General features: G+C 50.7%; 1 protein-coding gene across 1 annotated transcript in view; it reads left to right on the top strand.

Moving 5' to 3' along the window:
- Mecp2 (methyl-CpG binding protein 2) overlaps positions 1 to 15,264 on the top strand; it is a 61,941-nt gene that overhangs the window by 40,511 nt on the left and 6,166 nt on the right. The window contains exons 3-4 of the mRNA XM_033760524.1: positions 13,529 to 13,879; positions 14,631 to 15,258. Coding sequence (XP_033616415.1) covers positions 13,529 to 13,879; positions 14,631 to 15,258 — 979 coding nt within the window. The remainder of the gene's footprint in view (positions 1 to 13,528; positions 13,880 to 14,630; positions 15,259 to 15,264) is intronic.

The raw sequence follows: 15,264 nt of genomic DNA, 5'->3' as shown, positions 1-15,264 counted from the left end.
TTTTTTTTTTTTTTTTTTTTTTTGTAGTACTGGGTGGGGATCGAACTCAGGACCTTGCACCTGCAAGACAGGTGCGGTGCCACTGAACTAAATCCCTAGCCCCTTGGCTACTTACTTTGCTTACTGATACATTTAGATTTGTTTATACCATTTTATTTTGTGCATTCTATTTTTTTGACATTTTCCATGTTTTAAATTTTTGTGCCTTTTCCTACCTTGATTGTTTTGTTTGGTGTTGTTGTTTGAGGTAGTGAGGATTGAACTCAGGGGCACTTTACCACTGAGCTGCATCCCCAGCCCTATTTTAAATTACTGTTTTATTTTGAGACAGGATCTTGCTAAGTTCCCCGGGCTGGACTCAAACTTGTAATCCTCCAGCCTCAGCCTCCTGAGTAGCTGGGATCACAGCCATTTGCCACCTTGCCTGTTTTAGAGTCTTTTTAAAATAGTGATAAAATATACATCACTTTAAAAAATAATGAAGATGTGTCATGTACATGTACTAACTCCCTATGATGAATGTAATCTTATATACTGCAAAAATGTACTAATAAAAATAAAAAACTTAAAAATCAGCTAAAATTTACCATTTCATCCGTTTAAGTGTGTGATTTAGTAGCATTGAAAAATATTCAAATTGTGCTATTGTCTCTAGGACTGAGTTTTTTTAACGTGTATACACATTTATGCAGCACTGTCCCCTGCTCTTCATTTTTCATTCAACATCAACACTTCCTCTGTTAAGCCCCAGTCCCCAGAGTGACATATTTGGTGCTTAGGGCTGGACAAGGTCCTGAGGAGGTGGCCCTCTTGATGGATCCGTGTCTTTATGAGAAGAGACATGTGGCTTACTCTGCCATTTGAGGCCACACCGAGAAGGGGGCCATGTGTTAGCCAGGAATGGACTGGGCACCTCGATCTTGGACTTGTGCCTCCATAGCCGATGAAGCCACCTGCTAGCGGACCAAGACCTCATGTGGTAAGAACTGGGGACGTCCTGAAGGCTCCCAGCATTGTGTCGTGCTCTCTGGTGCGCCTTCTGGTGCAAGCTTCTGTGGCTGCCTGCCTGCGTCTTAACAGACCACACCTACCATGTGCTGAGTGTTCTAGGTTCAGTCAGCCCCTGGGAACTGCTTGCCCCCAGCATGAGCTCAAGGGCTCCCTTGCCAACCCGGGACCACCTTGCAGGGCAGGCTTCCCCTTACCCATGTGCCTCAGAGGAGTTTACATGGCCTCTCGTGGCCTGAAAATATCCACTTCCCGTCCATAGCATTACACGGGGAGTTACACCAGCTCATGCTCTTTGGCCCTTGTTTGTTTTGTCCCCTCCTGTCAGCACTGGGCTCTGTCTTCCTCTCCAAGTGGTCCCAGGTGACTGTGACATTTCCCCTTCCTGGATCCGCTCTGCTTTGACGCCTGCTCTGTTTCTTGTTAGGTGAGTGAGATTGAGGCTTGTCCAAGCTGTTGGAGGACACGGTTAGCAGCAAGGGTTGTGGCTCCTTGGGTTTGCTCTGGGAGCCAAAACTTTCACTAGGACATTTACAGATCCCAAATGCAAAAGAGTACACTTAAGCTTAGAGGTAGTACATTAAACATGGAACCCATGGCCGAGTCCAGCTGGGCTTGGTTGCCCGAAATTTGTGTCGTCCCCGTGATTCCCTGGATGTCTACCTTGATCTCTTAGCTGACCCTGGGACAACAGGGAAACCAGGGTTAATGTAGGCATTATTAAGGAGTGAGAGTTTTTTGGCTCCAGGGGCCCTGGGCTTCCATAAGGTGAGCCCATGGGCCCAGTCCCCTTGCCTCTGTGCTGGGCATCCTGGCCGGTGGATGGGCCTGGCTCACTGTCCTCTTGAGGCTTTGGGTTTCCTCTGACATCCCATTAGGTGGCGACAGAGAGCACTAAAAGGAAGTTCAAAGAAACAACTTGCAGGGAGCTGCCAAGCTGCACCTGTGGATCCTTTGTGTCTCTTGTTTCCCTGTTTTACCTTTCACACCACTGTCCTGCTTGAGTTCTCATCTCTCTCTAGGGCCCCTGCAATACCATGAGCCTTTTGCGTATTTCTGTTTCACCCACTGCCTTGCTGCTTTCTAATAACCTCGGGCCCCTGACCTGACCCCTGCCCACTCCTCACACAGGTCATTTCCCATGTCCCTGTTCCACATCCCAAAGCGTAAACTCCACAGCTCTTCCATGAGCCGCCTTCTCTGAGCAGTTCCATGTGGCAGTGCTTAGGGCGGGAGATCAAGCTGCGACCTTCTGCTGCCTAAGTCTACACAGCCACATCAAAGGCTTGCTCACTGCCCTGTATGCTCCGCCTCTGTTGAGAATTCAGTGCCAGGCCCATGGCCTTTGTCTCTCTGTAGCAGCCCTTCTGTCCCATAGGTGACTTCAGCATTCACGAATGACCACCTCCATCCAGTCCAGTGACCTCAGCCACCCACTGTCCTAGTCACAGCCTGGACTTTGTCATCACTGGAAACTGTTCTACCCATGAAACCCAGCACAGACAGCTCTGCCTGTGATGAGGACTTCCTGTCCCCCCAGCTTTTGTCAGTCACTGTTGCATACTCCTTGGGGCGTTATCAGCCTGCCCTCCTCTCATGAATTGCGCTTATCACCATGCAGACATGTTTGAGCTTTGCCCATCTAAAGTGGGTGCTCCTGATTCTGTTCTCATACTCCGCGGCCTGCCCAGTCTCCGATTTCCCTTGTAGCCAATGTCTCTGGGAGGCTTCTCTGCCCCCTCAGCCTTCCTCACCCCCCACAAGCCTATGACACCACGGCTTTCTCCCCCTTTGGTCCAGGAAATGGTGTTCCCATCCCCGGTGGAGGGCCTCCATGTTGCTGTGGCTGGTAGCAAGTGGTTTGTGTTTGTTTTTTGTTTGTTGGATACTGGAGATGCATGCTGGGCAAGTGCTCTATCATCCAGCTGCATCCTTTTTGATTGACTATTTATTAGGGGTTTTCTTTCTTTCTTTCTTTTTTTTGGTACCAGGAATCGAACTAGGGTCCTTGAGCTTGCGAGGCAGGCAGCAGAACCATGGAGCTAAATCCCTGGCCCAGGGGTTTTCTTTCTTTAAGTTTTATTTTGAGACTGAGTATTGGCTAGCTTGCCCAAGTCAAACTTGAACTTGTAGTCCTCCTGCCGCAGCCTCCTGTGTACTTAGGATTACAGGCGTCCTCCCCCAAGCCCAGGAGTATATGTGCTGCTGAAGCAAGCATGAGCCCTCTTCTGTTTTGGCGTGGTTTTTACTCCTCAAAACCCTTGTCTCCGTTCTCTGGGCCACCGCAGTCCCACTTATAATATACATTGCACACCTCACCTCCTACCTCGAGTCCCCTCTGTGCCTCTTGCCCACTGTACCCCACCCAGTCCTTCATTCACTGTCTGTAGCAGAGGGGTCATCATGGAGGCACTGCAGTGCCAAGTGTTTCCTGCCTGCCTGGTCCTTTCCAGAAAATGTCACCTGAGCCGCAGGGCGGAGGGACTCCTGGCTGTGGGGGCCACCATGCCAGAGGCCAGCACTGCCCCCACACATGATGACACAGGCAGTGCTGGCTGCCCCCGGGGGCCAGTTTGGTGGCAGGATTTGGTGTGTTGTTCCTGTTCCTCCAACCCTTTTGGGATTTGGCAGCCACCCATAACCTTTTTCATCCCCGGCTTTTATTGTGATAAGATACACATAAAAGCTGGGCAAGATAGTGCACACCTGGAATCCCAGCACTATAGGAGGCTGAGGCAGGAGGATCACAATTTCCAGCCCAGCCTGGGAAATTTATTAAGACCCTATCTCAAAATGAAAAGATGATGGAGGGATATGCTGAGAATGTAGCTCAGTGCAAAGACCCTGGGTTCAGTGCCCAGTCACACAAAAGAAGACAACCTAAACAAGCATGAAGTACTCAGGATTGGCATCAGCTACAGGCCATGATGTGTTTGACAGTGCCCCGGAGACCACCGAGGCGAGGATACAGTGCTTCTGTGGAACCATCTCCCACTCTGGCTTCTTCCTGTACCCGCCTTTATGAGTGCCATCCCTGGTGGCCCAGCACCCTTCTGCATTCCCTACTCAACCTCACAGTTTGTGGGAGCCTCTGATCAGGTCATTCTGCTGCCTAGAGACCTCAGAGTCTGTTGCCCAGAAGTGCATGACTTCAAGGGCACATAGTCTGCATGGCTTTCCAGGACCCGCATGCTTAACGTTGGAATGAGAGGCCCTGGGTTCTTACTGTGCACACCCCACCCACGGGTGCCTGAACCTAGCTGGGACCTGGCCAGCCCTGCCCTCTGCCCTCCCTGAGCCAAGTTGTGGTGCTGCAGTAGTACTCTGTAGGCCTCAGCCTGGCCTTCTGATGTTTCTTCCTTGAGTCACTCACCTGCTGCTTCCTGCCAGGGTGCCTAGAGAGGTGGTTCTGTTACTGAAGCTGCACTGGGCAGTGACCTTGTGTAGCACGGTCCTTCCCACTGCAGATGCTGCATCTCTGTCAGGTCAGTTCCACATCCTTGACAGCATCTGTGTCCCATCACCCACCTCTCTACTTGAGGTGCACAGATTCTCCTTCTGTTATTTTCGCCGCTCCAGTGCCAGTAACCCTGCTCTAATTGCCTTAGCTTTTGTCTTCCCACTCGCATTTACCACACTTGTCTGATTGGATTCTCAGCTGTGTGGAGTCCAGTTCTGAGTGTCTGCAGTGCATTTCTTAGTCTCATGCAGGTGTGTTTTGGTGTGAGGGGGTTTGTCTGGGTAGGGGATTGGTCTCTCCTTCTTACTCAACTGTGGACCCTTTGATTAGGCATGTGTTCCTATAAAGTGGGGAGCGATTTCCTTCTTTCCCTTGCAGGGTGTTCTCTTCATGGCAGAAAAGTTGGCCTTCCCGGATTACCTCCCTCCCTGTGTCACCTCCCTCCCTGTGTCGACTTTGCTTTGGGCCCAGTGTTCACAGAGTCACCACATCACTGCTTTTCCTGATGGCCAGCTCGGACATCTCTGTGTGGCTGCTGCTGGCTTTGGGCTCTCTTTCCATGTCTTGGTGCCCCCGCTTTCTTGCTCCGGCTCCCCAGCTTGTGTTTGGGAGAAGCCACATGCTGGGGGCACTGCGGCCGGCCAGTGATCCCCGTGCCTGTGTATACCTCCAAGCAGTCATTCTGCTGTGGCCGGCTCACTGGCCCCCTTAGCAGGGCTTTCTGTAGTTCCTGACTGAAAAGGAAACCAAGAAGAACCCACCCAGTCAGCTGCTTCTCTCTAGCTTCTTGGAAGGGATTCTTCGGGTGTTGAGAGCTCTCTACCATGGTTTTAGGGGGCAGAGGTAGCAGCAAGAGTTCATTCTTCCCCACACTGCTTTCAGTGATGCTCCTTTCCTTTGTTTGATGAGTTCTTCCCCACCTTTGTTACTCATTTACTAGAGATTAAAAGATGGCCATTGTATGGGCAAGTTTGGGTTCCTTCTGCCGCACACGCGTGTGTATCTGGCCATGATGCCATGGCAGGAAGGATTCTGTGCAGCCTGTCACTGAGCACCCCACCCAGGGCCTCGAGAGCCCCGAGACCCTTCTGTCTAACCCCGATGGGTCCTAATTTTCAGTGTTCCTACTGGAAAGGTCTTTTCGGCCTGTGAAGGTGTCCCTGCTATGTGCACGTGTGCTTCAGAAGAAGTGCGGGTGAAGCAGTTGAGTGCGGCTCTCTTGGCCCTACAGCAACTTCTCAGAGCTTCTCAGCCCCCACTGTGCCTTTCTTTCGGCCAGCACCATTAGCTAGATATGCCTCCCTCATCCCCATCTCTTTCATTGGCGCAGAAAGACCCAGCTACAGGCTCAGGTGTCGTCTTCGAGAGATGAGGAGTGACCTGTGTCAAGAGGGACAGGACACAGAGACAGGGCCTGTGCCACCTTACCAAAGGAGCTCTCTTCCTTTACGTGAGCTCTTTTTTAAGTTTACTTTCAATTGACACAAATAGTCATACATATTTATCGGGCACAATGTGGTATTTCCATACATGTACACTCCTGCCTTTTTTTGTTCTCCAAATACATTGCCTCTGTGATGAAAATTTATTTTGGCAGATATTCTCTTCAATAAAAGCAGCCAACATTCTAATCAAGGTCTATAGAATTTATTTACGTAAAGCATGCAAAGGTAAGGAAAAAACATGCACCAGAACCTGGGGGAAGCAGCAGCTGGAGGACCAGTCTCTGGGGCTGGAAGTCAGGCATGACATGAGCACCTGAGGAAGCAGCTGCCTGAGTTGGCCGCATCCAAGAGTCTGTGAACAGTGTGTGTGAGTTTTATATTGTGTGTATTTTCCACAGCTAAAAACATGAATATTCTCAGAATATTTAGCCCACAGTCTTCAACCTGACTCAGTGCCAAGGCATTAGACTTCTTGAACTGAATTCCTTTTGGACTGTCACAGTTACTCTCTTCTGGGCTTCAGAATGTGACACTCGTTGGTGTGGTTCAGCCCACAATGCATCCTATAGGTCCCCACTGGCCCTTCTAAGGTCAGTAGAGCTGCCTGTTGGTGCTCTGTCCCAGGCTTTGACTTGGCTACGGGCTGTGGGTCCTGTCTGTACATCACAAAACCTGCCTTTATGATTTAGAGTAATAGGTGAAGTCAGTTGCTAGTTGAGTGTAGTTCTTAGAAATTACAATAGCACCTGCCTCTCAAGCACACAGTCCCAAGTTCAGTCCCTGGTAACAAAATACATAAATAAATAAATAAATATCATGATAGCTGAGCACGGCGTTACGCAGCTGTTATCACCAGCACTTGGAAGGCTGAGGCAGGAGGGTTGCAAATTCCAGGCCAATTTGGAAGTTAAAGGCCAGGCTGGACTAGAGTGAAACCCTCTCTCAGAAAACAAAACAAAACACAAAATGGAGATATAACTCACACACTGTGAAACTCCCTTATTTAAAGTGCCCAGTTTAGTGGCATGGAGTATATCAGTGTAGTGTGCTATCACCCCAGAGAAGCCCAGGCACAGCAATGCTCTCTCCTGCTCCATACTGATCTGCTGTCTGTCTCTGTGGACCTTCCTGGCCTGGGCTCACCACAAATAGGGCCACACTGGGTTCCCAAGGTTCATACATGTCAGGAGTCCCATCCCTACTGAGCTCGAATGACTTTCAGTTGTGTGGACGCTGTGAACAGTGTGGCTCTAAGCACAGGCATACAGCTGTGTGTCTGTGGGCCTGTTAGCAGCCCTTTTGCATCTGCCTGCAAGGGGACTGAGTGGTTGTGTCCTGTAGAAGTCCAGTATTTAACATTTGGAGAAAGTGCCAGGCTGTTGCCCACAGAAGGCAGGCATTTCTCACTTTCTTTCACTTGTGTGGTAGACCTGTAGGGTTTTGTTTTACACATGAGGTTTACTATGTGGCACTAATTGCTTTTATTTGGGGAGGGATCTATTTTTGTTTGGAAAGAAGTGTGTTTTTAAGGTTTTTGTTTTGTTTTGTTTTTTGGTACCGGGGAGCGACTCGGGCCCTTGCACTTATGAGGCAGGTGCGGGAACCACTGAGCTAAATCCCCAGCCATGGAAAGAACTATGTTTTATTTAGCTTTTCAAAACATAGTTTCTTGCATCTTCTCAAAAGATGGGAATGAGAAATGCACTTTGAGTTCTGAGCAGGCAGCTGAACCTCAAATTCTACCTTCCTAGCTTTCTGAGCTGAGCCCCATCCTCTCCTGCTCTCCAGAGACCCCTGAGACCCTCCTCCATTGCTAGGTAGATTTCACAGATTTGCTTTGGTTGGTTTTCGGTAGGGTTTGTTTGTTTGTTTGTTTGAGACAGGGTCTTGCTAAGTAGTTCAGGCTGGTCTCATGCTAGTCTTGAACACACTGTGTAGCCCAGACTGGCTTGGAACTCTTCTTGACAATACTCCTGCTTCATCCTTCCGAGTGCTGGCATGCTAGTTGTGTGCCAACATAGCATGATTTTGCAGATTTTTAAATGTCTAAAAAGGTGGTTTCTCCAAGTGCTGCTGCCTTGGTATCAATTCATGCAGAGAAGCTTTTTTTTTTTTTTTTTGGTACCAGGGATCGTATTCAGGACCTTGTACTTGCCAGGCAGGCGGCGGCACCACTGAGCTAAATCCCTGGCCCTAGAGAAGCTATTAACTGCAATTGGAAGCCCTGATTCAATGACACCACAAGATGGAAGCAGCCATTCTGTCCCCAGAGGAAGTAACTTCCACAAGATGTTTTTGAGCAAAAGGTGCTCCTGAGATTGCAAAAGTCGGATTGCTGGGCTTCTGGGCGTTTCCCTGGAACCAGCACAGGTCAAGGCAGGGAAGGAGTGGGATTCTAATTCAGATGAAACACCTTTTCTTTGCCATTTCCACTTGGTTTTCTGGCTCTTGGTTTGCATGCTGTGAATGGAACCAGGGCCGGGTGCATGTTAGGCAAGCACCATACCACTAATGGTAACTATACCCCCACCCTTCCCTTTTTTAACCTGAAAATCTCAGGGCTTGAGTGGTTCTTTCTCAGCTGAAGCTGCCCTGGTTGCTTGCCTGGGGTCGGATGAGCCCCAGGGGTACTTCCTGGGACTGCTATGGGTGATTCATCTCCCATCCAGCCCCTCAGGATGTGAGGGTTCACCCCAGAACGGTTCCTGCCACTCTTGTCTTTCCTTCTCCACATTAAATGAAGGATTGGAGCTAACATTTTCATTCTAGCAATGGAAGCACTGAATGATGTTTTATTATTACTCCAGAATATTACCACATGCTTCATCAATATTTAAGATTTATGAAGGCCTTTCTGTTCCAATGTAATATGTGTGTGCCTGAAAAAATCCTGTGTTCTGCAGATCACACAATAAAAATGTGAGCATTTAGGGGAAACACTAGGGCTGGGTGGCAGACCACACCACACTTGTGTGTCTTGGTGACTGGTACTCATACTTGTGGTTACATGAATGCTGGGGACACTGCAGGCTCTGTTGGCCTTTGGCCTGAGATCACTGGTACCCTTCATTTCTTTTCATGCTGCTGAGCCCCTTGCCACCTTGGCTCCTGCATAGGCAGGTTACTCAGAGACTAGGCAGGGCCTCCTTTTTTCCTAAACATGGAGAAATCCCTTGACATCTTCTCTCCCTCTTGGCAGCTTCACAATAGAGTGTAACACTGTGGAAAGCCACTTCAGGAAGGCCTTAAGTTTCCAGCTGTTTCTTTTAAATCCTTTGGGTAATAGGAAGGCAGTTTCTGTTCAGGAGCTTGCCCAAGGCAAAAGGTTGGGGAGTTTGAGGCCAGCCTGGGCTGTGTGGTGAGTTCAAGGCTGGCCTAGACTACACAGCGAGACTTGACAGAGGGAGGGAGGGAAGCTCACCTGTCGCTGCTTCACAGTTTTACTTTAGGGGCCAGGAATATAGCTTAGTGGTCGAGCCCTGTGATCCATCCCCAGAACTGCAGCGAAAACCCAAAATGCTGTCAGCTAGCAGCTTCTTATTATGCCAATGTCATTTACCCCTTTTGAGCATGTTATCACTTTGGCACCACATGGATCCCCTGATTCATTCACTGCTGGAGTGTTAGTCACAGTCACAGTCGTTGTGAAGCTTAGCCTCTAAACACTTCCGCCCGCCCGGCTCTCCTGAGAACAGACAGCACTCTTCCATTCCGATGTGTAGGAAGTGGAGCGATACACCCATGTGGGGCCTCGTTCACACTTCCCTGGGTCCCCCAGCAACATCCAGTCTGAGACTGTTAGTCTCCTGGTGCTCCAGGCCATCTGCCTCCTACATCCTTGCCCGTTACGGTGCACTTAAGACATCATAATCTTGTCTTCTCTGCTGTGTTCTCTTTAGATGTTTTCTTCAGTGCTATAGTTGTTTCAGCAGAAGAGCCGTGTGTCGCATTGCTGGAGCTGGCCTGTCATCCTGGTATAACCACCCTCCATAGTGCCACCTTTGTGACACCAAGGCCCTCAGCGACTTCTAGTTGTATTTCCTGCCATCCCAAGCCACTGGTATCCAAGAGACTCCTGGTAGTTTCCAAACTTATCGTTTGTTTATTCACTTCCTAGAGCCTTCCTGCTTTCAGCCCTAAGCTTGACCCTGCTTGCTAGAAACTTTGGTCAGAGAGATACAGCCATCAAAAGAAGAAGGCACGAGCTGGGAGTGGTGTCACACGCCTGTAATCCCGCTGCTCTGAAGGCTAAAACAGGAGGATGGCAAGTTCAGCCCAGCCTGAGCAACTAGGTTACTTAGTGAGACTTGTCTCAAGATAAAGAGTAAAAAGTGGCCGGGGTTGTGGCTCATTGTGGAGGCCCACTATGTGGGTGGTACGTATTTGTGTGGCATGTGTTTATTATGGAGACTTGCCAGTGCCCTCGGTGCTGCACTGAAAAGGGAGGTGTGTAATGGGACGAGCTGGTGACACAGGGGGCCATCATTGGTTACTTTTCCTTGGGGAGGGGCAGCACAGTGGTGATAGTAAAGACAATCCTTGAGCACACAGGTGTGTTTGCAGTGACAGCGAAGCCACCATGCTCAGCAGTGCCCACAGACAAGCCCTTTTGTGCAGTTGAACTTCCTCTTTTCTTCTAAGGCTGCATCCAGCTCTGAACCTATGAACATGTGAAGTAGATACTCATCTCTCATAATCATGTCAAGATTATGTGTCTGCATCTGTATCCCAGTGTTCTGGGAGGCTGAGCCAGGAGGTTTGCAAGTTTAAGCCCAGCTTGCCAGTTGTGGTGGTACACTTCTTTAGTCCCAGCACTTGGGAGGCTGAAGCAAGAGGATCACTGTGAGTTTGAGGCCAGTCTGGGCTATGTAATGAGACCCTGTCTCAAAAAAATCAAGCCTGGCCTGAACAACTTAGCAAGACCCTGTCTGAACATTTTTAATGTATTAAAAAGGATTGTGGTTGGGGTTCATTGTGAAGACCCTGTGTTCAGTCCTCTCCAGTGTTATAAAAAGAAAAGTGTGTGTATGTATGTATGTGTGTGTACACTCACATACAGTCTGATCAGAGGGAGGCTGAAAAGGCACATGTGGCTTCCTTATAAAAGCATGTGTGTAAGCTATGATAAGCCCCTACCTTGCCAGGGTGCCCAACCCAGCACACCCCAGATCCTGTGCTAAGGGGCAGTAGGGATCTAGACCCAGTAGGCACCTGCCAAGAGGAAACTCTTTAGATCACCTGTCTGATAACAGCTCAGTGAGCTTTCCATACAGTATTTGTTTTCAAATATAGAATTACCAGTGAGGGCCGGGGATTTAGCTCAGTGGTTCTGCTGCCTTCCTCACAAGTGCAAGGTACAGAGTTCGATCCCTGGTACCAAAAAGAAAAAAATAGAATTAGCAGTGAGAAAATACAGTAGCAAACACCTGTGTGCCTTTCAATGCACAGAATTAAAAATCACCATATGGTTATTATTTGCTTGAAATAATTTCAGTTTGAAAGAACTGGGATATTACAGTTAATGGCCCTGTATTCCCCATCTTCAATGCTAATAAAGCTGCAGTTATTGTACACTTAGGAATAGTTAAAACAGTAAATTTAGAGCCAGGCATGGTAGCACATGCCTTAAATCTTAGCTCTCAGGAGACCAAGGCAGAATGATCTTGAGTTTGAGGCCAGCCCAGACTGCATGGTGAGACCCTGTCCCCAAAAACAGACAAAAGAAGGTAAATTTTGTTACGTATTTTTATCATAAAGGAGCCAAACAGTTCACTTAGTCCCAGTCAGTGACACCCCCACCCGTGGTCTTTCATCTGTCCCTCCTCCACACCAGTGCCTATCAGACTACCAGTGCCCTTGGAGGGTTCCTGAGCTAGGGCTGTGTCGGAGCCAGTCTTCCCTCTCTCTTCCTCTGGTGCCACAAGATGCCCACAGGCAGAATCCCCTGTCCTCCCAGGAGCCATTCTGGTGCTTGTGCATCCCTGCCCTGTGGTCAAAAAGTATTCAGACCCTTTCCTCTGTGGTGTGTTGCCCTTGGGTAGGCAGTTAAGCTTATTCCTTCCTGTCTGCAGTCAGTGTAATGCAATGGGGGTTTGTGAAATTTTGTTTTAATTTTGTTTTTTGTTATGTAAATATTTATGTGATTTACAAGTCACATTTACCAGGATGGAGTTGAGCAATGTTTCTTCCCACATTCCCTCTGGCCGCAGGCCACCTGATAGCAACATTTCATTTCTGACCTGCCCCTTCTCCTCGGGCTGTCCTGCACATTGGGTAGTGCATGAAAAGCATCTGTGTTCCGCTCTGCACCTTCCCTTAGGGCCTGGAACGTGCTCCCCAACATGCCGTCCTCCAGCTCCATAGTCCTTTGGCATGTCCCTTGGTGACAGGAATCAGGGTGAACCCTTGCGCGTGTAGGGCGTTTGTCTCTGAAGAGGCCTCCTGGGGTGGAGGGCTGGAAGACCGTCTCTTGTCCAGGGACCCTGTGTCTGCCCTGTGCTGGTGAGGCTGTCTAGATGCAGATGAGAGCTCGAGAGCTGCCACCCTTCTCCACCCTGTGCCTGTCCCCTGCACAGTGTGCAGCGCGCCATGTATCTGTACATAGGAGACTCTGGAGGGCCCCAGCAGCCCTGGTCTGGGCCTGCACTGCTGGAGGAAGACACAGGCGAAGGAGGGACTTGCGCAGAGTGAGGGCATCCTGTTGCTGAGACCTTGTCACTCAGTGAGACTCACTGCTGCCCCCCCCACATATACCCTACTGTGCTGGACAATTTAGGCCCTGTAGCTTCAGAGTCCTGGAGCCATTCAGCCTTTAGTGACATCGCCGCATAGCTCAGGATCTGGTGCATACCACAGTGCCTTCATCACTGTCTCCATGGTGCAAACAGGGATGTTGCCCAAGTGGACCCACTGCAGGGCAAGGGCTGGTGTCAACTCAGGCCGTGTGGGGTGGGGAACTTGGGATGAAACCATGGGACAGGTGTGGTGATACTCTTTTTGCACAATGAACTGAGGGGCAGATAGGCAGCCACCACTGGTAGAGGCATGCATGACCTGGGATCCCTTCTCTTCTCATGCTGGAAACCTGGGCAGCTGCTGCTGGTGCCAAGTTCACTGGGACTGAGATAGTAAGGGTACCTCTGAGATGTGTTTACTGTTGCTGAGGCGAGGCAGCTGAGGCATGAAGTGCTGAGGTCACTCGCTTTGGTCCACATTGGCAAAGTGGCAGGGCCGAGATTTGGGCTGAGGTGCTTGGGACACTGTGCCTCCCAGGCTGTCTGTTGTTGAGCACAGACCTGATGGGCACATTAGCACACTTGAAAGAGCCACATCACCTCCAGGAAGCCCACCTTGTCAGGGAGGCTTCCCCCGTCCATTCACAGGCTAGGCTGGGCCTCTGCTGGCCTGAGGGTTGTGAGCCCACAGGCTGCCCTTGCTGTTGCCGTGCTGGGTCCCTGAAGAGATCACCGTCATGGGGGAGCCACCAGGATCTGACTATGTGGTGCCCTGGGGCCTTGACCAAGGTCATAGGGGTCCTCAGCCTACCCTCTCTTGCTTTTCTGTAGCAGTGTGTTCTCTGTCATGTTTATACTCACATATTTGTTTAACACTTCAGGGAAGAGAAGTCAGAAGACCAGGACCTCCAGAGCCTCAAGGACAAACCCCTGAAGCTGAAAAAGGTGAAGAAAGATAAGAAGGAAGACAAAGAGGGCAAGCATGAGCCCTTGCAGCCATCGGCGCACCACTCTGCGGAGCCTGCAGAAGCAGGCAAGGCAGAGACCTCAGAGGGCTCGGGCTCTGCCCCAGCTGTGCCGGAAGCATCCGCCTCCCCCAAGCAGCGACGCTCCATCATTCGTGACCGGGGGCCCATGTATGATGACCCCACCCTACCAGAGGGCTGGACGCGGAAGCTTAAGCAGAGGAAGTCTGGCCGCTCTGCTGGGAAGTACGATGTCTACTTGATCAAGTAAGTGAGCGTAGATGCTGTCCCTGCCGGCAGGGAAGGAGCATGCTGAACCCAGATCCCTCGGAATTGACTGGGAAATGAGCCTGTGAGCACTGGGCAAGGTGTGCCCACAAAGACTGCTGAGGGCCCTGCCTGCCAGGGTGCACTTTATCTAGAGATGGAGTGGCAAGGCTACCTACTCTGGTTGCTTTCCTTGAAAATCAGCACTGGGGAAGGGCCTCTGGGAAGAGAGCTGGACAGGCCCTGCATGCCTTGCCAGCTATCCTTCTTGCATGCGTCCAGCTCTAGACTGGCAGTTCTGCCCCACCCCTAAATGAGCCCAGAGAAACTAGCAGTTTCCCAGAACCTCATTTCATACCACACCTCTGAAGGGGAGCAGACCTCCAGCAAGCTCAGACAACATTGTGTTGGCTTGAGCACCGGCACTGCACCAGCCCTACTGCAGGGCTGTAGATAGGCCCAGGGCTCCCAAACATTTGGCTTTGGCCTCAGGCAGGTCCTTTTTGCCTTCAGGGATTGGCTAGTGAGCAGACCGTACAGGTGCCTTGTGCCCCTGGCAACCTGATTCTGGCTCATGGGGCAGAAAGTGGCATCTGACTTGGCTGTGCCCCTCCAGTTCTAGCCCGCCTCAGCTTTTCTTTGTTGTGACTCTTGTTCACAGAGCTCATCGGCACCATCCACACCGCCCTGTCTCTGACATTGCCAGGAATGCTTCTAACTGTTCTTTGTATCTCTCCATTTGTCCCCACAGTCCCCAGGGAAAAGCCTTTCGCTCTAAAGTGGAGTTGATTGCGTACTTCGAAAAGGTAGGCGACACCTCCCTGGACCCTAACGATTTTGACTTCACGGTAACTGGGAGAGGGAGCCCCTCCCGGAGAGAACAGAAACCACCTAAGAAGCCCAAATCTCCCAAAGCTCCAGGAACTGGCAGAGGTCGGGGACGCCCCAAGGGGAGTGGCTCAGCGAGACCCAAGGCGGCAGCATCCGAAGGTGTTCAGGTGAAAAGGGTCTTGGAGAAGAGCCCTGGGAAGCTTCTGGTCAAGATGCCCTTCCAGGCGGCGCCCGGGGGCAAGGCCGAGGGGGGTGGGGCCACCACATCGGCCCAGGTCATGGTGATCAAGCGCCCTGGCCGCAAGCGGAAAGCCGAGGCGGACCCGCAGGCCATCCCCAAGAAGCGGGGCCGGAAGCCTGGGAGCATGGTGGCCATGGCCACTGCGGAGGCCAAGAAGAAGGCTGTGAAGGAGTCTTCCATCCGCTCTGTGCAGGAGACCGTGCTCCCCATCAAGAAGCGCAAGACCCGGGAGACGGTGAGCATCGAGGTGAAGGAGGTGGTGAAGCCGCTGCTTGTGTCCACCCTCGGCGAGAAGAGCGGCAAGGGACTGAAG

Source organism: Fukomys damarensis, unplaced genomic scaffold (assembly GCF_012274545.1).
Source record: "Fukomys damarensis isolate Sample0158 unplaced genomic scaffold, DMR_v1.0_HiC HiC_scaffold_39, whole genome shotgun sequence".
NCBI lineage: Eukaryota > Metazoa > Chordata > Mammalia > Rodentia > Bathyergidae > Fukomys > Fukomys damarensis.
Note: the sequence above shows the minus strand (reverse complement) of the source record. Positions and strands in the feature narration are given on the sequence as shown.